The sequence below is a fragment of the Anolis sagrei genome, chromosome 6 (genome assembly GCF_037176765.1).
Source record: "Anolis sagrei isolate rAnoSag1 chromosome 6, rAnoSag1.mat, whole genome shotgun sequence".
Taxonomy (NCBI): domain Eukaryota; kingdom Metazoa; phylum Chordata; class Lepidosauria; order Squamata; family Dactyloidae; genus Anolis; species Anolis sagrei.
This window is the reverse complement of record NC_090026.1, coordinates 38,748,636-38,772,303: the sequence shown is the minus strand read 5'-3', so window position 1 is coordinate 38,772,303 and position 23,668 is coordinate 38,748,636. Positions and strand designations below refer to the sequence as shown.

General features: G+C 39.7%; 1 protein-coding gene across 1 annotated transcript; it reads right to left on the bottom strand.

Annotated features, from left to right (window-relative positions):
- Positions 1-11,582: 11,582 nt before the first annotated feature.
- On the bottom strand, positions 11,583-23,058 carry LOC132778234 (keratin, type I cytoskeletal 14-like). The gene is made up of 8 exons (XM_060781002.2): positions 22,317-23,058; positions 19,099-19,181; positions 18,824-18,980; positions 17,003-17,164; positions 16,782-16,907; positions 15,320-15,540; positions 14,189-14,211; positions 11,583-11,810 (listed from the first exon to the last, which is right to left on the bottom strand). The coding sequence occupies exons 1-8, from the start codon at positions 22,842-22,844 to the stop codon at positions 11,713-11,715; spliced, it is 1,398 nt and encodes a 465-aa protein (XP_060636985.1). The 5' UTR covers positions 22,845-23,058; the 3' UTR covers positions 11,583-11,712.
- Positions 23,059-23,668: the final 610 nt, after the last annotated feature.

Genomic DNA, 23,668 nt, shown 5'->3' with positions numbered 1-23,668 from the left:
CACTTTTAAAAGCCGGTGTGGCATAGTGGTCTGAGTTTGGGACTTGCACATAAAGATCAAGGTCCTAATTTCCTGCTCGGGCATGCAGAAGGTGACCTGTCTCAGCCTCAGAGTAAAACAACTGTCCTATGAACACAAAGTTATCAATCCAGTATAAAGTTATCAGGTTTTGGCGGTGGCCAGGGGAGCATTCACACAGTTAAAGCCAGCTGCACCCATACTTTGGGAAGTCTGACTTGGTCACGGTAATCCACGCACTTGTTACATCCCGTATAGACTACTGCAATGCACTCTATGTAGGGCTGCCTTTGAAGCCTGTCCGGAAGCTTCAACTGGTCCAGCATATGGCAGCCAGGTTGCTAACAGGAGTGGCTTTCAGGGAGCTCCACTGGCTGCCAGTTTGCTACTGGGCACAGGTCAAAGTGCTGGCTTTGGCCTACAAAGCCCTAAATGGTAGGCCTGGGTAACAACAGAAAAATTTGTTTCTAAAATCGATTTGTATTTGGGGTTTTTTTTTTTGTTTCGATATTTAAAATAATTACAAAATTTTCCTTTTAAAAAGTTCGATATTTACGAAATTTCATAAATGGTAAAAAATTAACGAATCGATTTCCGAAACAATAACGAATCGATTCGTTAATGGCGGACGCGACCGCGAAATACGCTAAAAAACCTCCAAAACCTTCTGAAGCTTCCCTCTCCCTCTGTTGTTGACTGTTGGTGTGATATTATAATTTTTTTTCACTAATTAAACCATAAAACTGGCCCAGACATGCGGAAATAATAACGAAACGACCTCAAAACAATAACGAAACGAATACAATATCGAAATACGAAGCATTTACAAAACGTTTTTGAAAATTTGTTTTTTTTAATAATTGCTCCAGAATGGTTCGTTATCGTTTTGTAATTGAAAAAATTAACAAATTATTAACGAATTACGAATTAACGAAACGAAACCGCCAGCCCTACTAAATGGTTCTGGCCCAATTTACCTGTCCAAATGCATCTTCCCTTATGAACCATCGAAGACTTTAAGACCATCTAAAGAGGCCCTGCTCTCGGTCCCGCCATCATCACAAGTACGTCTGGTGGGGATGAGAGACAGGGCCTTCTCATTGGTGGCCCCTCGGCTATGGAACACCCTCCCTAGGGAGATCAGATCAGCTTCTTCACTCCTAACATTTTGGAAAAAACTTAAGACATGGCTATTCGAGCTAGCATTTAAAAATATTGAGTAACATACATAGGAAACGGAACAACTACATGATGGGACTGGACAATGTTTTAATGAGTATTTATTGATTGATGTTTTATTGCTATGATTTTATTGATGTTAACGTTTTATATTGTAGTTGTGTTTTGGTGGCATGGAATTTTGCCTTGTAAACTGCCTCGAGTCACTGGAAGGCTGAAAGGGGCGGTATACAAATACAATAAATAATAAATATTAGGGCTGGGCAGTTTCGTTTCGTTAATTCATAATTCGTTAATAATTCATTAATTTTTTCAATTACAAAACGATATCGAACCTTTCTGGAGCAATTTTTTAAAAAAACGAATTTTTAAACACGTTTTGTAAATGCTTCGTATTTCGTTATTGTATTCGTTTCGTTATTGTTCTGAGGTCGTTTCGTTATTATTTCCGCATGTCTGGGGCAAGTTTTTTGTTTAATTAGTGAAAAAAAATTATAATATCACACCAACAGTCAACAACAGAGGGAGAGGGAAGCTTCAGAAGTTTTTGGAGGTTTTTTAGCATATTTCGCGGTTGCGTCCGCCATTAACGAATCAATTCGTTATTGTTTCGGAAATCGATTCGTTAATGTTTTGTAATTTTTTTCACATTTACGAAATTTCGTAAATATCGAACTTTTTAAAAGGAAAATTTTGTAATTATTTTAAATATCGAAACAAAAAAACCTCCCAAATACAAATCGATTTTAGAAACAAATTTTTCCGTTGTTACCCAGGCCTAATAAATATCCACTGATTATGCAGCAATGAATTCAACTAATCTTATCTTGAAAATATTTGGGGAGAATATCAAATAATAAATCCTTGGGTTTGTCATGCACTAAGTACTATGCTGATGTGTAGGCAAAAACATACCTAACCTCACTGTAATCTCCCATAGAATTTCGTAGATCTTCAAACTCTCTCTGGCTGTCATTAGCTATATCCCTCAAAAGGATATACAGTCGAATACAGTATTCGCTGGGGTTTAGTTCCAGGACACTCCATGGATACCATAATCCAACAATGCTCAAGTCCATTACATACAGTAATGTAATAAAGATGATGTCTCTTATATAAAACAATGAACAACTCAAATGAGAGCCTGAGGATAAGTGCCAGAGATAGCCTGAAATGGTGAGAAACTGGGAAATTTTAAACGCTACTGAAACAGTGAAACAACAGAGAATTGATTGATGATGTTTCTGTTAATCAGGACAGTATGTTTAGGTGCTTTGTTTCTTATCTTTCCTGCCTGCAATGATGCCGGGAAGCTTGTTCGGGTTTGGAAATGAACACATCAGTCAAAATTTCCAAAATAGTGCCTAGAAGTGGAGATAACACTTAGAATGAGTTCTACTCTCACCTACATTAAAATGTTTATGACTGTAGTGTTTTAATATCTCTTGGAATCTATCAGACCATGAGATGGGATCACTCCAACCCCATCTACACTGCCATATAATCCAACTTAACTGCATTATATGTCAGTGTTGATGGGGCCTCCCTCTTTCTCTCTGACACATAGCCATGAGCTCTGTTTAACTAAGTGGCCGTTATGTCAGAGTGTTCCGCTGAATGTTTTGCCAACCATTTTATCATCCTCAGAGACAGGTCCTAACAATTTCTTCCCAGAAGCTACAAATAATAGGTTTTCCAAAGTAAAATAAAAAAAGCCGGCAAGAGAGAGAAGAGTTGCAGCTTGTGGAGAGACAGCTGTGCAAAGGGTATGCACAGGAAAAGGAGACCTCCTAGCATAAGATACAAAGAGAACATGGAATGAAACAAGTTTTTACAATTTCTTTGGCTCCTGTCTCATAAATAATTCAGAGGATGAGATATGGAGCATGATAATTAACTCTATACTGAGCCTCTTTTTTATTAGAAAAAGGAACTGAAAGGTCTATAAAATGTACTCATGAACTATTAATTGTTGGGGCATGTTTAACTGTCATGGATCTGCAGCTCCACTGGAAGCATATTGTAGTGTGTTCAATTTTTATTTTATTTTTTGTATGCTTACAAGTCTGATATGGAAGGGGCACTGATGTAGGGGCACGGGCTCAACAGCACTCCAAATGCACAAGCTTAGCAGTCCCCTCAAAGGCCCAGGAAGCAGTGAAAGGAGGAGGCCACAAGTTTAATTCTTACTACAAGGGCTTTTATTGCAGGCCTAGCAATAACAACAAAATATATATAGAAGAGCATGAAAAGGTTTTGTCGCAACTTGTAATGGGGTTGCAAGGCTTTTTATCATTTTCACAGAAAACTGAAAACACATTCTCATTGGTGTTCAAATATTAATCATTTCATTGGTCTAAGCTGGCTATACAGATGTTAATTGGCTCTTTATAATTCTAACAGGCAGGATGACACACATGGGATCTTAACAATGGCACAACTATAGTCTATTGTTCTCTGGCCATGAACACTCAATTGTAAAGTATCTATAGGTCTGTACTTCAGGTGGCTGGAAAATTAAGAGAGTATTAGGGAGTACTTTCTGTCCAACTCTGGTACTTGGCAGCTCTTTCTCTATTGTTGTTGTTCATTCATTCAGTCATTTCCGACTCTCCGTGACCTCATGGACCAGCCCACGCCAGAGCTCCCTGTTGGCCGTCACCACCCCCAGCTCCTTCAAGGTTAATCTAGTCACTTCAAGGATCCCATCCATCCATCTTGCCCTTGATCGGCCCCTCTTCCTTTTTCCTTCCATTTTCCCTAGCATAATTGTCTTCTCTAAGCTTTCCTTTCTTCTCATGATGTGGCCAAAGTACTTCATCTTTGCCTCTACTATCCTTCCTTCCAATGAGCAGTAGGGCTTTATTTCATGAAGTATGGACTGGTTGTATCTTCTCACAGTTCAAGGCACTCTCAGAACTTTCCTCCAGCACCACAGTTCAAAAGCATCTATCTTCCTTTGCTCAGCCTTCCCTATGGTACAACTCTCACATCCATAGATGACTATGGGGAATACCTTTGCTTTAACTATGCGGATCTTCATTGCCAGTGTGATGTCTCTGCACTATTTTATCAAGATTGGTCATTGCTCTCCTCCCAAGAAGTAAGTGTCTCCTGTTTTCCTGGCTGCAGTCTGCATCTGCAGTAATCTTTGCACCTAGAATCATAGAATCATAGAATCATAGAATCATATGGTTGGAAGAGACCTCATGGGCCATCCAGTCCAACCCCCTGCCAAGAAGCAGGAATATTGCATTCAAATCACCCCTGACAAATGGCCATCCAGCCTCTGTTTAAAAGCTTCCAAAGAAGGAGCCTCCACCACACTCCGGGGCAGAGAGTTCCACTGCTGAATTTCCACTGCCAAATACAAAGTCTGTCACTGGCTCCACGTTTTCTCCTTCTATTTCCCAGTTGTCAGTCATTCTTGTTGCCATAATCTTGGTTTTTTTATGTGTAGTTGCAACCCAGCTTTTGCACTTGCTTTATTCACCTCGATTAGAAGGCTCCTCAGCTCCCCCTCACTTTCGGCCATCAAAGTGGTATCATCTGCACATCTAAAGTTGTTAATGTTTCTTCAAGCAATTTTACCCCAGTCTTGCATTCATCAAGCCCTGCACTTCGCATTATGTGTTCTGCATACAAGTTGAATAGGTTGGGGGAGAGTATGCAACCCTGCCATACTCCTTTCCCAATCTTGAACCAGTCTTTTGTTCCATGGTCAGTTCTTACTGTTGCTACTTGGTCCTTATATAGATTCCTCAGGAGAGAGACAAAGTGATTTGGTATGCCCATCCCACCAAGAACTTGCCCCAATGTATTATGATCAACACAGTCAAAGGCTTTAGAATAGTCAATGAAGCAGAAATAGATGTTTTTCTGAAACTCCCTGCCTTTCTCCATTATCCAGCGGATATTGGAAACTTGGTGTCTTGTTCCTCTGCCTTTTCTAAACCCAGCTTGTACATCTGGCAACACTTTCTCTATACATCATCATTTTTGCAAACAAAGGCCATCTGCAAAAGCAGGCACATAGGATTTTCAATCCTTGGAAGCATCCATGAAAATCCCTTTTAAAAACTACATCTCTCTCAATACAACTATGATATTTTCAGGGCCAGCAGCCTGTAGATGGCAGCAGAACCTGAGCCACTGGGGTGAGGGCACCCCATTCACTGACTGTACCACAATTTGGCAGTGATGTGGGGTGAAAGTGTGAGAGTTGTCTTCTTCCAGTTTGTTAACACAGGCAGTTCCCAAGTTATATATCGCGCTCTCTCTCTCTCACACACACACACACACACACACACTTTGGGTAGAATAGGGAAGGATATATAAATGCCCCCGTGGAATTTGTTTTGCTGTCTGTGCCCCTGTTCAGAACATTTCCTCTCACTTTCTGTCCCTGTGAGAACTGTATTTTGAAAAATCTGGCTTGTTGTAGAAACAAGAATTGGTGAAAAAGCTTTTGCAGAGACATCTTTTACCCATGATAACTCTTTACAGGAGTGATTTTTCTCATTTCCTGTTGTTTCACCCCCATTTTTAATGATGAGTCATTTATACATCAGATGTTTGTAACTTGGGGACTGCCTATACTAGAATCCTTGAAGGTGAACAGTGGCAAATGGCACCAAGTGAATACTTTATATACTCAGGTCTTAGTCAGGTGTGTGTGTTTTTTGCAAAAATTACCTCCATAACCTGGGTTGACTTATACGTAAGTCAATGGTGGACCTCCTCACCTTCCTTTCCTTCTTTTTCAGGCTGAATGAAGTTTACCAAGAAGACTTCATAGCTTTTAAGTCCATGTTTACAGCTTCGCCTATCCATTCCTTGGAATTTGCTAGGTCGTCTAGGCCAGTGGTTCCCAACCTATGGTTCTCCAGATGTTTTGAATTTCAACTCCCAGAAATCCCAACCAGCTTACCAGCTGTTAGGTATTGTGGGAGCTGAAGTCCAAAACACCTGAAGGATCAAAGGTTGGGAATCACTATTCTAGGAAATTATATGTTATGCTTCTCCTAGAAGTTATCATAGAGTAACAAGGAGTATCTAGGAAATTCCTGGAAAGGGTACTTTTCTAGGAATCTCCAGGGCTTCATCTACACTGTAGAATTAATGTAATTTGACATCACTTTAACTGTAATGGTCCAATGCTGTGGAATGCAGGGATTTGTTGTTTGGTGAGGCACCAGCACTCTTTGGCAGAGAAGGCTAAAGACCTTGTAAAACTACAACTCCCTGGATTCCATACCAATGAGCCATAGCAATTAAAGTGATGTCAAATCTGTATTAATTCTATAGTGTAGATGCACCCTCAGTCCTCCAACAGAACTCTGTGGCACACTGGAACTGGAAATAAGCTAGTTTAATGGTATTTGATCCTAAATGCTGTTTCAGGTAACCATGGCCAGGAATACATCCGCAGCAGGTGCAGGCATCTTACTTTATCTTGTGTTTGGGCCAAGTCTCACTGTTTTTGCATTCATTTTCTTCTCTTTGCCATCTCTATTTTCAATTTTCAATTAATTGTTATAATGAATGGCTTAATTAGCATGTCTGCACTCATGTCACTTTCATAAATTAATCCAGAAGTCTATTCTATCCCATTTCTGAATTAATCATAATTTGTTTAAAATCTGCCCTAAAATGTAAATGCAAAGGTTTGCATTTCTAATTATTATAACAACTCTTAGAGCCCAGAACATATTTGAATAGCAATGATTGTATCTGCACCTTATAGTTATATCAGTTTTATATAACTTTAACAGGCATGGCTCTGTAATTTGAAATCCTGGGATGTGTAGTTTAGTGAGGCACTTAGAAATCTGTATCAAAAGGCATTAGTTTTATGGAAGAAAATTCCAAGCACTTTACCAAACTATACATCTCAGAATTCTGCATAGTGGAGCCATAAAGCCACAGAATGAGGCTAGTAAGAAAAGTATTATTATTATTATTATTATTATTATTATTATTATTATTATTATAGTCGTCTTCAACAACATCATCATATGTGGTCATTCCAGTGATTCAAAAAGCAAGCAAGCAAACATCCATACTCAGATTGCTAACAAGCTAGTTAAAACATCATCTTTTTGCATATCGTGTTGAACTTGTGTATCTGAGTTATCTTGATGTCCATTTCCATTACCACTCTCTTTTTCATGTTGTCTTTTTAGACTGTCAGCCGGAAAGTAGCATCTGTCTGATCTTTTGCAAATATACTGAGACATAAACTGCAATGAGAGCCTTCACAATGATACAATGATACTATGCGCTCAGTATCTGTCTACTGGAATTTGACTCCAGAACCCTCCCATGGATATCAATATCCATGCATTCTCAAGTTCCATTATATATAATGGTGTAACAGAATTATGTCCCTTACAGTAAAGGTAAAAGTTTCCCCTTGACATTAAGTCTAGTCATATCCAACTCTGGGGTTTGGTGCTCATCTCCATTTCTAAGTCAAAGAGCCAGTGTTGTCCATAGACATCTCCTAGGTCATGTGGCCAGCATGACTGCATGGAATGCCGCTACCTTCCTGCAGAAGTGGTACCTATTGATCTACTCACATTTACATATTTCAAACTGCTACGTTGGCAGAAGCTGGGGCAAACAGCAGGAGCTCATCCCGCTCCCCAGATTCGAACCGCCAACCTTTCGGTCAGCAAGTTCAGCAGTTCACTGATTTAATCCGCTACACCACTGGGGGCTTCTGTCCCTTATATCAAATCAAGGTTTGTTTTCTATATATATCCACTACACCCACTATAAGGGGCTTCTGTCCCTTATATCAAATCAAGGTTTGTTTTCTATATATATCCACTACACCCACTATAAGGGGCTTCTGTCCCTTATATCAAATCAAGGTTTGTTTTCTATATATATCCACTACACCCACTATAAGGGGCTTCTGTCCCTTATATCAAATCAAGGTTTGTTTTCTATATATATCCACTACACCCACTATAAGGGGCTTCTGTCCCTTATATCAAATCAAGGTTTGTTTTCTATATTGGGGGCGGGCATTTTTTAAGCCATGGATAGTTGGATCCATGGATGTAGAATCCATGGATACAAAGGAATGAGTTTAGCAGAGTATAATGCTAGAAATAATCAAATGGAGCAAAATCTTCATCTCCCATTATCACTCCCTGTGAAACCCCAACTGAGAATCAGTATGGAATAATTCCTAAGACTCTCACGACATTATCACACAAGCCTTACAAACTAGAATTGTAACTGTCAATTGTCTCAGATAGCTATTACATGATGTGTGCATTCTGCTGATGATTTGCCTTCCCTCCAGAAGCATAGAATTCCTTTTCATTGACAGATAAAACTGCCAGTGCTTTCTGATAGTGCTGCTTCCCATTACTTACCTTACTGTGATAGGTCCCTTCCACTTCTCTGATGATATGCTGGCAATTATGTGGCATCAGTCGTCGTAATTCTACTTTTCTCCTCCATTCTCCTTGCTATTCTCAAGCTAACTGTCTTCCTACTCTCCCCCATTAATTTTCTGTTCTTTTAAATTATGTTTCTGTATTCCTATGATAGCAAAATAGATATAAAAATAGAGGAAAAAATATAAAAAACTGGTAGTGCTTAGGGCAGGAAGGTGGGGTTAGAGCCCTAATAAATCAGAAAAAAACTGAAGGCACATACAACAGCAACCTTATAAAGTTATTGTGAATATAAAATAGAGTGAGGAGAACAAATCATGTATGCTTCCTTCAAGTTCTTCACTAATAATGAGATATATACAGTATGTATATGTGTGTGTGTGTGTATGAAGGCAGAGGATCAGTTTAAATATAACCAACCTCATAAGTCAAATGTTTGCTTCGACAATTTAAATATAACCAACCTCATGTCAAATGTTTGCTTGGATGTGGTTCCAAGGCCCCCACGAATACCAAAATCCATAGATGCTCAAGTCCCATTATATACAGAAGCATAACAAAGTGGTATTTCTTCAATCAAATGGCAAAATTAAAGTTTTTGCTTTTTGTTTTTTGTCTTTTCGAAACTATGTATAAACTGTGGATAGTTGAATCCATGGATATGGAATGTGTGGGTACAGAGACCCAATTGTACTCAGAATTTGCAAATGCTCATTCCAATTATCTGGAATTGAAGTCAGAGCAATTATTTTCTTTAAAGGTGGAGCCTTAGGCTGTTTTTGAGCACCTTGTGAACATACTGTGTAATTGATTTCATTAAACCCATGAACCAAGTCTGTACAAGCAGGCGATTAATCCGACTGTTACTACAGAAAGCCTGGCACAGTTGTTGGAACATATTGTATTTCTTCGGTCCTTTCCACACATCTGAATAAAATTCCACATTATCTGATTTGAACTGGGGTATATGGCAGTGTGGACTCAGATAACCCAGTTCAAAGAAGATATTGTGAGATTTTCTGCTTTGATATTCTGGGTTATATGGTTGGGTGGAAGGGCCCTGAGTTACCTTTTATAGACATAGGGGATAATATAGGAAATGTAATATAGAAAATAAAATTGCCACAGAGCATCTGTGTGGGCCTTTCCAGACAGGCCATTATCCCAGGAGCATCCACGTTTTAAAAACGCGGATGTTGCTGGGGGCCTGTCCACACTCACCCCAGAAAGTGCGCACTTTCTGGGGTGGGTGTCCAGATGTTCTTCCAGGACTGGCCCAGAAGAACATCTGCAAACCATACCCCCATCCCCCAAAGCCCCCAAAGACCTTTTAAAAGTAAGGAAAACTCACCGAGACTCCATTACAGTGTTGCCAGTGATGCAACAGGAGAGCGGGGTGTGGGAGTGTTTTTCCCCCCGCTCTCCTGGCACATCATTTCTACGTGCAGGTAGAGCTCCAGCAACACTCTAATGGAAGCCAGATAAGTTTTCCCTTTTTTAAAAAGGGGGTTGGGGGCTTTGGGAGTGCGGGCTGGGAATCCCACTGTGGGAATGGTGTCTGGACTGCAATACAGACACCTGAAGTAGTTGGTTTATCCCACGTCTTCCAAGAAGGCATGGAATAAATCCAATATCTAATTAATTTTTTCTGGTTTGTGGCGAATTAATTGCTGGTTGGCAAAGAACATCATCTGGACAGCCCCCTTTCCACAATGAAGGGGCTGTCTAGATCCACCCTGTGTGACACTGAAATGATTCTGGTCTACATTGTGCTTGTGTTACTGACTCAAGAATATTGACCGCATTTCTATACTTGCAAAAAGACCCCAAGGCTTCCTCATTGTCACTGCATAGTTTGTTTAATAAGTACTAAAACTTTAACTGGTGTTTCAGAATGCAGCAATGTTTTGTCTCTGGAAATTATTGGTCAATTATTGTTTGGGTATCAGCCAGCACGTCAATTACTTAAATCAAGAAATAGTTTTCTGAGATCTACAGAGACACTCGCCGGAACACCTCAGCAAGCAAGAGTCCAAAAGTGGCAGGCTCAAACCCAGAACCTCAATCAATGGCTGATATCAAATGAGAGACTCCCCCCTGGGCACACAGAAAACTGGGCGACTTGGAAGGCACTGAACAGACTGCGCTCTGGCACCACGAGATGCAGAGCCAACCTTAAAAAATGGGGCCACAAAGTGGAATCCACAACATGCAAGTGTGGAGAAGAGCAAACTACAGACCATTTGCTGCAATGCAATCTGAGCCCTGCTACATGGACAATGGAGGACCTTCTTATAGTAACACCAGAGTCACTCCAAGTGGCCAGCTACAGGTCAAAGGACATTTAATCAACTACCAAGCTTGCAAACTTCGTGGGGTTTTGTTTGTTTGTTTGTTTGTTTGTTTGTTAAAAATGCAATACAACTGTTTGGCTTGCTCCTGACACGATAAATAAATAAAATTGGTCAAAATCCAGTACATAGTTGAGTGAGTTTGATTTCAAAGCACCTACTTTTTCCCAAGCTGCTCTTGATATTAGATGTTTTTGATTTAAGAGGTTTTAAAAAGGATAGCTTTTTGTCACAGATGATGGAAGCTCATTGGGTCTTTTTCCTTATGGAATTGAGTAATAATGCCAAGTTTTGTCTGGTTAGCAGGTTAATCACTCCCCAAAATGGAGTGACCAGTCAGTTCTTTGGGGGTGGAGGAGAGAGACACATAGAGAGACAAAGGGAGCATCTACGCTGTAGAATGAATGCAATTTGATCAACTTTGACCAAATTACAAATCCTAAGATTCCATAACATTGAGCCATTTTAGCCAAAGTGGTGTCAAACTGCATTAATTCTATAATGTAGATGTACCCAGAGTGAGGTTATGGCTAAAGATGATGGGGTAATGGCAGTGTGGCTAAAGGCAAGAAAACAAACAGCTAAAGGCAAGAAAACAAAACCCTGGTGTATCCTTGAATGAGATGCAAAAAGCTTTATTAGCGCCTTGTGGATGTATCCATAGAGAGCTCAGATTATGGATGGTAGGGAGCAGAGAAGAAAATGGAAAGCTAGAGCAACATCAAAGCTGGCTTGTCCCAGGCACAGGCTTAACGCCCAGAAACATGGACCTGCTCACGAGAAGAGATCACTTTTCCATCTTGGACCTCCTCCACAATTGTACGAACTTTGCGAGTGGTTGTTGGTCCTAAAGCAGAAGAAAGGAAGAGAGGTAAATGTTATTTATGGAAAAGCAAGACAGAAAAGTGATGCAACCACACCCAGTATTCTTTGGAATGCTTGCAATAGTTATTTTGGGGGGAACTACACACTTGGAATCTGGTTGTCCTAGTGCCTAGGGAATTCCAAAAGTTGTTTGGGTCTAGTTTACTTATAAGATTGCCTCCTCTCATACAATCCTGAGGTCCTCTGGAGTACTACTCCAGCCAGCCAGAATCCGACTGGCAACCATCAATGATAGGACCTTTTCATCAGCCACCCCAAGGCTGTGGAATGACCTGCCAGAATAGCTCTGACAGCTAAAAGAGTTTCGGAATTTAAGACACAACTTAAGACCTAGCTCTTTCAGCAGACCTACCCAATCAGTTTTAACTGTGGCATTTAAATTACATTCAATGTTTATTATGTTTTAACTTTTGTCTCATGTATTTTAATATGTATATGTTTCAATATAGACTTTTATGGATGCATTTTAACTGTGTTTTAACATGTGAGTGTATAGCTGAAAGGAGAAGAGAGTAATAAAATATTAATAGGAGCAGGAGGAGGAGCACTATTACTACTACTACTATTATTACTACTACTACTACTACACTGGCTACATAATCTCAAACTTAGAACAAATTCAAACCAATATATATATTGCTGCTTAAGACAGGAGAAAAGATGGCTAGTCCAAGTAGTCAACTGAAAGTCAGTTGAATCTTTTTGTTAACATTAATTCCTCCAAAAACCTTCTGCTCTTGCTCCTTTCCTCACTTTGACAAACAGAAGCAAGCAATGTCCATTCTTAAGTGCAACTGTCTTAAATGACACCCACTATCTGTGTTTGGAAATGTTACTTTTTTTAAAAAATAATAATGTTTATTCAGTTTTAAACATACATAAGTTAAATAAAAAAACAAAGACATGTATACTAGGGCTGGGCGGTTTCGTTTCGTAATTTCGTAATTCGTTAAAAATTCGTTATTTTTTTATAACGAAGCGATAACGAACCATTCAGGAGCAATTAAAAAACAAAACGAATTTTTAAATTTGTTTCGTAATTGTTTCAAATTTGTTTTGTATTCGTTTCATTATCGTTTTGCAATCGTTTCGTTATTATTTCCGCATGTCTGGGGCAAGTTTTATAGTTGTTGTTTGTTTAATCAGTGAAAAAAATTATAAATATCACACCAACAGTCAACAACACAGGGAGAGGGAAGCTTCAGAAGTTCCCCCTGTCCCATTTGGAGGTTTTTTAGCGTATTGCACGGTCGCGTCCGCCATTAACGAATCGATTCGTAATTGTTTCGTAATTGTTTTGTATTGTTTTGTAATTTACGAAATTTCGTAAATATCAAACTTTTTAAAAGAAAAATTTCGGAATTCTTTTAAAAATCGAAATGCAAAAACCCCAAAAAAACGAATCGATTTTAGAAACAAATTTTTCCGTGGTTGCCCAGCCCTAATGTATACATAAACAAAGCCAAGTCAAACAAACAAACAAAAAAACCTCTTATAAACTCTAACCTGTCACCACTTTTTAGGTGGGCTACAGCTTTACAGGTCCTTAAATCCTCCAACCATCGTTGCCAATGGCCACTTACACTGGGGGATATGCAGGCCCGTAGCCAGGATTTTGATTCGGGAGGGGCTGAGTTTGATTCGGGGGCCTGAGTCTGAGTGAAAGAGGGTCTACCCTAGCAAACCTTTTGTATCGCTACCCCAATACCCCCATGCATATGGGATATATTGAGCATGGTGATCAGATCATGATATGAATAAACATGTTTAAATAATGTACCAGTAAGGCCTCACGGACCAGCATGATAATTTCAGGGGGGGGTTAAGCCCCTCAAGCCCCCCCCCCCCACGGCTACATGCCTGGGGATATGAGAAGTTGTCATCTTAAAAGCAACTTTTCCAAGATCTCTTTTTCATTTGCTATTGTTTACAATAGCACTACTGTAGGTGTCTTCCAGCTTTCTTTGTCTAAACACAAGCAAGTGTTCTCCTTCTCATAGCTTCTCTTTCTCAACTTCTTCCCACTTCTTTTCTTCTCCACAGAGAAAGCAACGGCACTAGTATAACCCACTGTAGGTTATAATGAGTGCAACCTTTTTGTTAAGTGTTCCCCCACCCATCCATTTAAGACCAATGGTTTAATCAAACTATTTGACCTTACTGTATCAGCCGCTATCATCCTAAAGAGGTAGGATAATATGCCTGTCTCTTAACAAGATGTTAACAAGTATATTCACATTTTATCTATATCTTGCAAGTCTAGACATTTCAGTCTTGGCTTATGCATGAATTTGAATGGGAAGGTGTGAAATATCATTACAAGATGTAAGTATTCCTTACCTGAAGAATACTGAGTGGAAATGCTGCAAGAAGAGAAAAACAGGACAGAGAGTTAGAGAAGCATGAGCTTGAATCTTGAATTGCAATGAAACAGAAGTATCAACCAAAGGGGAAAGTTGCTGATAAGAAGGCTCAATTGACAATCTAAGTAATTCCATCAACTAAGGGTATGTCAACATAGTAGAATTAATGCAGTTTGACACCATGTGACCACCATGGTTCAATGCTTGGGATCATGAGAGTTGTGATTTTACAAGAATTTTAGCATTCTCTCCCTAAGCATTCTGGAACCTCACTACATTACAAACACTGGGATTCCATAGTATTGAGATATGGCAGTTAAAGTGGTGTCAAGCCACATTAATTCTACACAGTGGTAGTACACAATGCATTTGATCAAGCTCAGAAATAATAGAATGGGTGGATAGGACAAGGAGACTGCAATCTTGAACAAGAACTTGGCACTTCCAATGAGAAACATCTTCCCAAATATCTTTCAGGTCACAAAACTTTACAATCTTGGAAATTTGATTTTAAATAGTAATTCACTCTTACAGTTCCACCCACCCCAAACCCAGTGACCACTATAATTCACTTTCTTATTCATTAAAATTAACTAAAATAGCTATATATATATATATACACACACACACACACACACACACACAACAATTTGAGTGGTTTTTATCCAGCAGCATGAGGGAACCCTTGAAATCCGTGTGGCCTCTAGGACACCCCCATTAATATGTTAGGGTGATGCTGCAAAAGGAGTGAAGGCATCCTTTGCTAGGTGACATTTGCAATGTATTATAGTTGCACCTTCATCATCCAAGGAAAATAAAAGGAATAATTCAAAACAATTAGCTATTTCTAATTAATTACTTCTTTTTAAAAATATAATTATTAAAATTAAGGAACAAAGTTACACAAACGGGGGGGGGGGGGAGAGACCAACTGGGGTAGACCAAATGTGTACATTTAGAAGTATATTACTGCATTAAAAGAAGTATATTACTGTGATTAATTAATTACTTCTGAACTAAGAAATTTTCTCTCTTACAGACTTCTGCAACTCAACCTACTCCCTGATTACCCATTTCAGGACCAAGTATTATAACGCTCTCTACGTACTGGGCTTCCTCTCCCTCCAGCAGGCGGCGGTAGGTGGAAATCTCCTGTTCCAAGCGAGTCTTGACGTCAAGAAGGATCTTGTATTCATTGTTCTGGCGCTCCATGTCACACCTCAGCTCAGCCAGCTGCTCTTCCACACTGGTGATCAGGGCCTGGAGTTGGCTGAGCTGGAGACCGTAGCGGGATTCTGTTTCAGCCAGAGTACCTTCCAATGATGATTTCTGGGAAACAAGAATTAGGGGGAGGGATCAAAATCAGTGGAGTTTTTTCAGGGCAGAGAGATCTCTTTCTCACTCTCTTTTTCTCTTTTTGCTGTGATCCCCCAACTACTGGTAGTGTCAGTTCAATGAATGAGAACCAGTGTGGTGTAGTGGTTTGAGCATTTGAATAAGATGCTGGAGGCTAAGGTTTTAGCCCAGCTGAGCCATGGTAACCCACTGGGTGATCTTCAGAAAACCCTGTGATAGATTTGACTTATGGTCACCAAAAACTAGAAATGACTTAGAGGTACTCAACAACAGGAGCATAATAATCTGTCAGTTTTGTTTACGCATAAATATTGTGAATTCTGGTTAATACTGAACAGAAACAAACGCATCACCCATCCCTGTGCTTGACTTGTGATGTCTCAAGTCCTCTGTTAGATTCAGCTGTCTCATATCATTGCCATTAAAGAAAAAGAGTATTACAGCACTTCTTGTCTTTCTGCCTTCTTGCCTTTCAATATTAGGAAGGACCATTTTTTCTTAAGGAAAGTTTGTTTTTGTTTTTTCAAAACAATGCTATTGGGTATGAAAAAACAAGGGTGATTCTGCAAATTAAATAGTTTGTGCAAAATGCAATGATTTTTGCATAAGTTACTGGTTTTGCACACAAAAAAACTTTGTGAAATTTTTGCAAAAATTCACTGAATGCAGAAAAAAAGGAAACTCCTGTAATCTTTCCCAGGGTAGAGAAATCTTTTGAAATGTTACATTCCTACATTCAAGAATGAAACAAGTGAAGTGCTCTGTGTGTGTCTTTACAATGAGCAAATTAATTCCAATGGATGGATATATGTTATGCTATGTTTGTACTTGTTTAGTGGTAGAAGTCAGTAGAATCTGCTCTCCACATTTGCAGGTATAACTTTTGCAGATTTAATTATTCATGGATTTGATTAATATTCTTTCTCAATTGATTGACTGATTGATTTATTTACTTTATTTTATCCCACCATTCTCCCAATATAGAGTGTCAAGGCAACTCTCTAGGAATGTTTAGATCCTCCAGTGCACCTCTGTGGTCAACTTCCAATGGAAGATGACCATACAGTTGCTCTGGAAGATCTAGACATTCCTAGAGAGGGGTTATCTTGGATTAAAAAAATAATTTAGCATTTTAAAATTCACATGTTTCCATTTTCATGCAGGTCCAGTGCCTCTAGGCCCTGTGAAGGGCTTTCTGTAGTAGAGTTCCATACCATGCTGTGCTGAGTCTGCAACTCAATTTCCAAGCCTTGGAGGGTACGTCTCAGCTCTATAACTTCTGATTTTCCACTCTGCAATTGCTCCGTATTGATGGCAACTTCTTGGTTCAGCTCTTCAGTCTGTAGAGAAAAAAAACACATGGTATCATAATGAGGTATAAAGCAAAATACCATCACCCTTCCTGAAAAGTGCATTCATCACAAGGAAGCCCCACCTTGCTGAAGAACCACTGTTCAGCATCTTTCCGGTTCTTCTCAGCCAAGTGCTCATACTGTTCACGCATCTCTGCCAGGATTTTGGTCAGGTCTACTCCAGGAGCAGCATCCATTTCCACAGTGATTTCTCCACCCATCTGGCTTCGGAGAACTTTTAGTTCCTGTGATAAAGAGATGGGAAGGAAAGTGATCTAGTTTTCAGTAGCTGCACCTTTGATTTGCAAATTTTCATGTTCTTTGTTCATCGTTTTGATAACTGAAGAACTGGCTCATAAAAAATTGCAATCTTTTCCTCAGATCCCCCACCCTTTGCTTCTAGTTTTCTCTTCTTTCTTTGAAACCATAAAATTCATATTGTGAATGACATGTAATCACCTATAAGTAAAAAACAAAACAAAAATCTGTTGAAGAGTGCTTATTTTACAAGAGTCATTGAATAGTTGCTGACATTTCAGCTTTCTACATCTAATCCTCAGACCTCAAGTTAATTCATGGATTTGATGCTTCCCAATTTTCATTTAAGAAATGCTGAAAGGTATGCAGCACTCTCCTAATCACATTCCTCAAGATCCCCAGATCTAGTTGTTGATCATGGGATCAGTATATAGCCCTCATAACTATGAGCTGGTGACAAAGCCATTCTCCATGAATATATCTAATTTACATAACAAAAGTATAAATAATTGTATTAAATGCAAAGAGAGTTGCTAGATTTTTTCCCTCATATTTCTAGAACTTGGGATCTAGGACTAGACAGTGGGGTTTCCAGGATAACAAAAAGAAAAAAGAGAAAATTTCTTTGTACAGTCAGTCCCTCAGTTACAAACAACCAACTTACAAATGGCTCATAGTTAAGAACTGGAGTGAGACAACAGGAAGTAAGAGAAATTATCCCTAGGAAGACAAATTCACTCGAAAGAGTTATTATGGGGGGAAAGTGTCTTCACTGAGAAATGGCAATTGATGTGGTGCTAGACTGCTATAATTCTGCAGTGTGGATACAGAAATGATTTGAAGGCACATAACAACATGTTAGTTATTCCAGTTGGTTTCTAAGAAATGATTCCAATGTCCATATTGAACTCATATCCTGTTGTGTGACAGAAATAATGGATAAATGTCTTTTTAGACATAGTCCTTTTCGGTGGAGATGGCTCACACACCAGAATCTTATAATCCAGTACAGAATCCCAAGTGCAGACAAGTCTAATGTTGAATGTATATGGGAAAATTAGGCTCACATTTTATAGAAGCTCAAAACATGGTTTTGGGACCAGGCCTTTGGACAGTAGGTTTGGCAATATTCACAATGCTTGAACTCTGACAATGACCGGCTTGGACTGTCATCGCTAAATCAGATTTAGACTCGGCTATATGATGAATAATAATGTTTTAACGTATTCTAGTCCAATGTATTTTAATGTATTTTAATCTATTTTTTTCTTGTATAACGCTGTTGTAATTGTGTTTGTATGTTGTTGGCATCAAATTGCTGCCATTGTAAGCCACCCTGAGTCCCCCTTCAAGGGTTGAGAAGCACAGGGTAAAATGTTGGAAATAAATAAATAAATAAATAGTTTCATTTATTATTAAGTAAGTGCCTGGACTCCAACGCTAGGGATATGTGTTCAGCTCACTTCACAAAGATATTTCAAAGACTGGTCATTGTGACATATAATAATCTGCCTTGTAAGCTATTTGTTAGATATACAAGAGAAAGTGGCTGCTTGATGGATTCATCTTAAGCTGCAAACTGGTTGCATGCTTATGCTCTCAATTTTAATGGTGTGCACCCATGTGGGATATAGAGATGTCCTCACCTCCTCATGGTTCTTGTGCAGGTAAGCCAGCTCCTCCTTTAGATTTTCCAATTGCATTTCTAGGTCAGATCTGGTCAGAGTCAATTCATCCATGACTTTGCGTAAGCCATGGATATCAGCCTCAACACTTGTACGCAGGGCATGTTCTGTCTCATATCTGCAATGAGAAGATGTAGGGTAAAGTGAAATAACAACTATAGGAATTACCATTGACCACATGGTGTATTATGCACATTTGGTCCATTATATACATATGAGGAGGAAAGCAAACTCACTTGGTTCTGAAGTCATCAGCAGTCAGCTTTGCATTGTCAAGTTGCAGAAGGATGGTAGCATTCTGAACAGAGGCAGCTAGAATCTAGAAGGAAAGGAGAAATTGGTGGTTTGAATATATTTTTTACTCTCTTTTCTATGTTTAGTTTATAAGCTGGGATATGCTTAAACTTGAGGTTTTGGCTGCTTCCTTTGAACATACAAAATGGGCTTTTACTTCATTACTGTTAGAGTCATAGAGGCATTTCAGGATGTTCTTTCAGTACAGAGCTTGGAAATCAATACTCTTTTGTACAGCAACCACTCAATTTCAATATAGTCTCAAGTCAACAAACAATGGCTGCAGAATGACCTTGAAGAGCTGAGCAAATGTAGCTTTCCAGATGTTCTTGGACTCCAACTCCCAGAAGTCATATCCAGTAGAGCCAATAGTAAAGAATGTTGGATGTAACAGTCTGGCAATATCTGAAGGGACATCAATGATCCAATGGGATGAAAATGAATAAGATTTGTACATACTGTCTGTGCTATAGTTCTGGAATATTGCACAAGCTGACTGTTTCCTGTATTGCTTATGCCTTTAACACTAGCTTGATCTGCAAATGTTGACAGGTTTTTCTGGTTTATTTTAGCAAAAGGTTTATTTGCTGATCTCTGAAGACTTTGGGCCCTTCCACATAGCTCTATATCCCAGAATGTCAAGGCAGAAAAATCCCACAATATCTGCTTTGAACTGGGTTATCTAAGTCCACACTGAAATAATGTAGGATTTTCTGCCTTGATGTTCAGGGATATAGGGCTGTGTGGAAGGGCCCTATGCTGCTGTTAAAAGAAGATTAATTGTTTGTCTCTGATCAGTTGTCAGTGTTGACCAAACAAGGGTAAAGATATAGAAAAAGTAACAGAGTGGGCAATATAGATGTGTAATATTTAATGTTTAAAAGCCTGGCATTTAGAAACTGACTATATCTTATACACAGAAATAGTGGGACATTTCATTTTAATCTGCTCCACTTAACAAAAAGGATTTAGAGATGTAGGGACTAATAACAAGAAGGAAGGGGTATTTTATCCTCTTCCCCCACCCAAACAATAATTCTGTACTATTAATTGCTAGCCCATGTTCCTGCAAGGTGGGGGGGGGGGGGTTGGACCTAAAGGATCTTGTGGTCTTTTCCACTTCTATGATTCTATTAGATGTCAACATCTGGTCCTCCAGGTGTTTTACTTTCGTTCCAAGAAAACCTAAGAGAGCATTGCTGGGGTTTAGGGATCATGAGACTTGTGGTCCAAAAAATCTGAAGGATCAAAATTCCCCCAGCAATGTATTAGAACTTGTGCCCTGCGATGATTATTAACTGTGCCATGTGAACTTCATCTTTAGCGCCCTTCCACACAACCCTATATCCCAGAATATCAAGGCAGAAAATTCCCCAATATCTGCTTTCAGCTGGGTTATCTGAGTCCACATGGCCATATATCCCAGTTTAAAGCAGATAATGTGGGATTTTATTCAGTTGTGTGCAAGGGGCCTTGGTTTCGAGGAAGCCCACTGAGCAAGAAAAACTAGTTAGAGGAATCTCATATCATTTCCTCATTCAATACGTTTTCTTTGGTTATTTGTCTTTTCCAGAGGTGGAAATCATGTGGTCATCTAGATATTGATGGATTGTAATTGTTGACATTTCTCTCCAAGGGTGTTCTGGCTAGAGCTGCCAGGTCTTGCAGTCTGGTGGCAAGGCAACTGGAGGACCATGTAATTCCCTCTGCTGGCCTACAGAATGGTTATTAGTGCTATACATGGAGTCATCATTCCTATATAGGACACAATTTGGCCCTGGAGCTCAGAAGAGTTACTTTTCTGGACTATAGCTCCCAAAATCTTCCAACCAGCATGATTAATTGCTAGGTTGGCTGGAGGATTATGAAAGCTGAAATGTAATAAACATGTTTCCAAACTTTGGGGCTGGAAATGGCAGCAAACTATAGATTTTTGGGTCCACTGTTTTTCCTTTCCCTATGTAGTCATGAGGCTATATCCCTTAGGCATCTATGTTGCCAGAATAGGTTGTTACTAATTCTATTAATACCACCAGTATTGCTACTACTAGCATGACTATTGCCACTATTATGAAATGTCCACTTCCACAAACACTATTCATTTTAATGTAACACGGGGGGGGGGGGGGGACTCAATGTTTTCATACTATAGTATCAGTAAAACCCTGTCCCTAATTAAACAGTATCCCAAAGCCTTTACATTAAAGAAAATGGCAGGAGAGGTGAGAAGATGGAGAGAGAGAGAGAGAGAGAGAGAGAGAGAGAAAGCAGGGTCAAGCTAGGAGAATGTGAGCAACAGCAGTGAAATGGACTTCCTTATGTTTCTTTCTCTTAACAACCAGCCTTTAGAGAGATAAGATTATATTTGCTTCTGACTATGGACCATCATATAGCAAACAGCAGAATAATGCCCACATGTACACTTTATTTTAAAAAAAATAGGGACTGGGGGGTCTTTTTCCAGCTCTGGTTAGGAATGCAAATCACTGATTGACGTTCAAGCTCATCAGGTTTACTGAACTGCTTTGAGCACATTTGTCTAACCTTTATCATAGGATTGCTGTGAGATGGGCAGTTTCAGCCTAACCACTGCAATGGGAATATTTAGTGGAAATGTTATATACTGTGAGAATCATACATTTCTCAGCAGCAATGCTATGCTTGTAACATAGGACAGAAAACGATTGGATTATTTCAATTTAATCCACACAAAATAGAATAAATGTGTATGATTAATTTGAGTTCAATGTTTTTATGAGGGAGTTCTTCTTGAACTCTGGTTATCTTGAGGTCATGATTTGAACTTTACGGGAGAAGAGGATGATGAAAGAACATGTTAGGTTAACGTCTGTTTGTGAAATACTCTAGATAAAATAAAGGGTGAATGCTGCAATAAATTCTTTTCTTTTTTATGTGACTTGGATAAGCCATCAAGCTGGTTTAGAAAATATATTATCCCTCCAAATTGTTCTCTTTTAGATCTGTCTCTCTGGACTTGTAACAGTAAAAAGGTGAAAATATATATTTTAGATTACAGTTCCCAAAATCCTTCAGCTGTCATGCTGGTGGAGGATTCTGGGAGTTGTACTAAAAAATAAACCTGACTGTTCCAAGCTTAGCAGCTTCTGAAAGTCTCCTCACAGATGCTGTCATCTCTTACCTTGCTCCTCAGATCCTCAATGGTCCTGAAGTATGGGCTGTAGTCACGTTGTGGACCAGGTCCTCTCTTCTGGTACCATTCCCTGATCTTAACCTCCAGCTCAGTGTTGGCATGCTCCAAGGCCCGCACTTTGTCCAGGTAGGTGGCCAAGCGGTCATTCAGGTTCTGCATGGTTTCCTTCTCACCCCCAGCCAGGAGGACATCACCACCACCAGCAACAAAACTGCCACCTCCAAAGCCACCCCCATAGCCTCCCCCAAAGCCACCACCATAGCTGCTACAGTAGCTGCTACCACCTCCATAGCCACCACCCAAGCTACCTCCTCCATAGCCACCACCCAAGGCACTGCCCACCCCAGAGACATAGCGGGAAGAAGAGACAGAGATGCTCCCTAGCCCACCATGGATGCTAGAAGGTTGGTATCCTCCACCAACATGGATTGAAGAAAGCCGAGAAGAGCCCCCACCAAAAGACGACCCCTTTGCAGAGGAAGAAGAGGTGTACTGCCTGCAAGTGGTGGTAGTCATTTTGCAAGGAAATTGAGGCACCCCAGAGAAATGTCCCTGCAATGTTCTAAGAAGCCGAGAAGGTTAACGGGCTCTCTCTTGTTCTGTGCTGCTTTTATTCCCTGAGGTTGGGGGCGTAGTTATGGTAAAGATCTTTTCTCTCCCTCGCATTCCCCCAGGCTTTCATCATCATGAACTTCAAAGACAACTTCCACAATCCTCATTTGTCTCCCCAGGTTTATTCACGCACTTGTCACATTCCAGCATATACACCTTGCCCTACAAAGGGCGGTTTTATGTTTCCTTTTCAGTTCCCATGTGAATAATTAGGTCTGAATCAGAAACAAGAAGGACTGTTGCTCAAGGGTACAGTTTAAGATTGCCATATTTGCTGATGGGAAAACAAAACATGAAACATTGAGAGCATTAAAGTGGGAGGGGGGCATTACATCACCAATGGGGAGATTATGCAAGAGTCTGGAGTCTGAAATACTGTAGATGTCTGCTTTGAGCAAAATATAGGAGTATGAAGGTTCTATGGGCTATTTCACAAACCATAATTGGCAGCCTTCCATAAGCCTTTTCTCTATAACTATACTCGTTTACTGCTTCTTTTGTCCCCATTGTGATGACTAGGGATTGGGACCTGTAGTCCAATACAGTGAGAGTCTGCCTATTTGGAAAAGGCAATTCCGTTCCCATTGCATACATGTGCATAATGACACTTCATGTGTAATTTAGCTATTTGTCAATGGTGACTAATGTTCTGGGAAATCAGAATCTGAATTCCGCCTTAGCCATGAAAATAAACTGGGTAATCTTGGGCAAGTTGACTACTCTCAAAC

Excerpts from the sequence above, each read along its gene's own strand:
- LOC132778234 (XM_060781002.2), bottom strand. The coding sequence starts at position 22,844 with ATGACTACCACCACTTGCAGGCAGTACACCTCTTCTTCCTCTGCAAAG. Across the intron at positions 18,981-19,098 it reads GCTGATGACTTCAGAACCAA|ATATGAGACAGAACATGCCC; the intron begins GTGAGTTTGCTT and ends TTCTCATTGCAG. Across the intron at positions 15,541-16,781 it reads TGCAGACTCAGCACAGCATG|AAATCATCATTGGAAGGTAC; the intron begins GTATGGAACTCT and ends CTTGTTTCCCAG.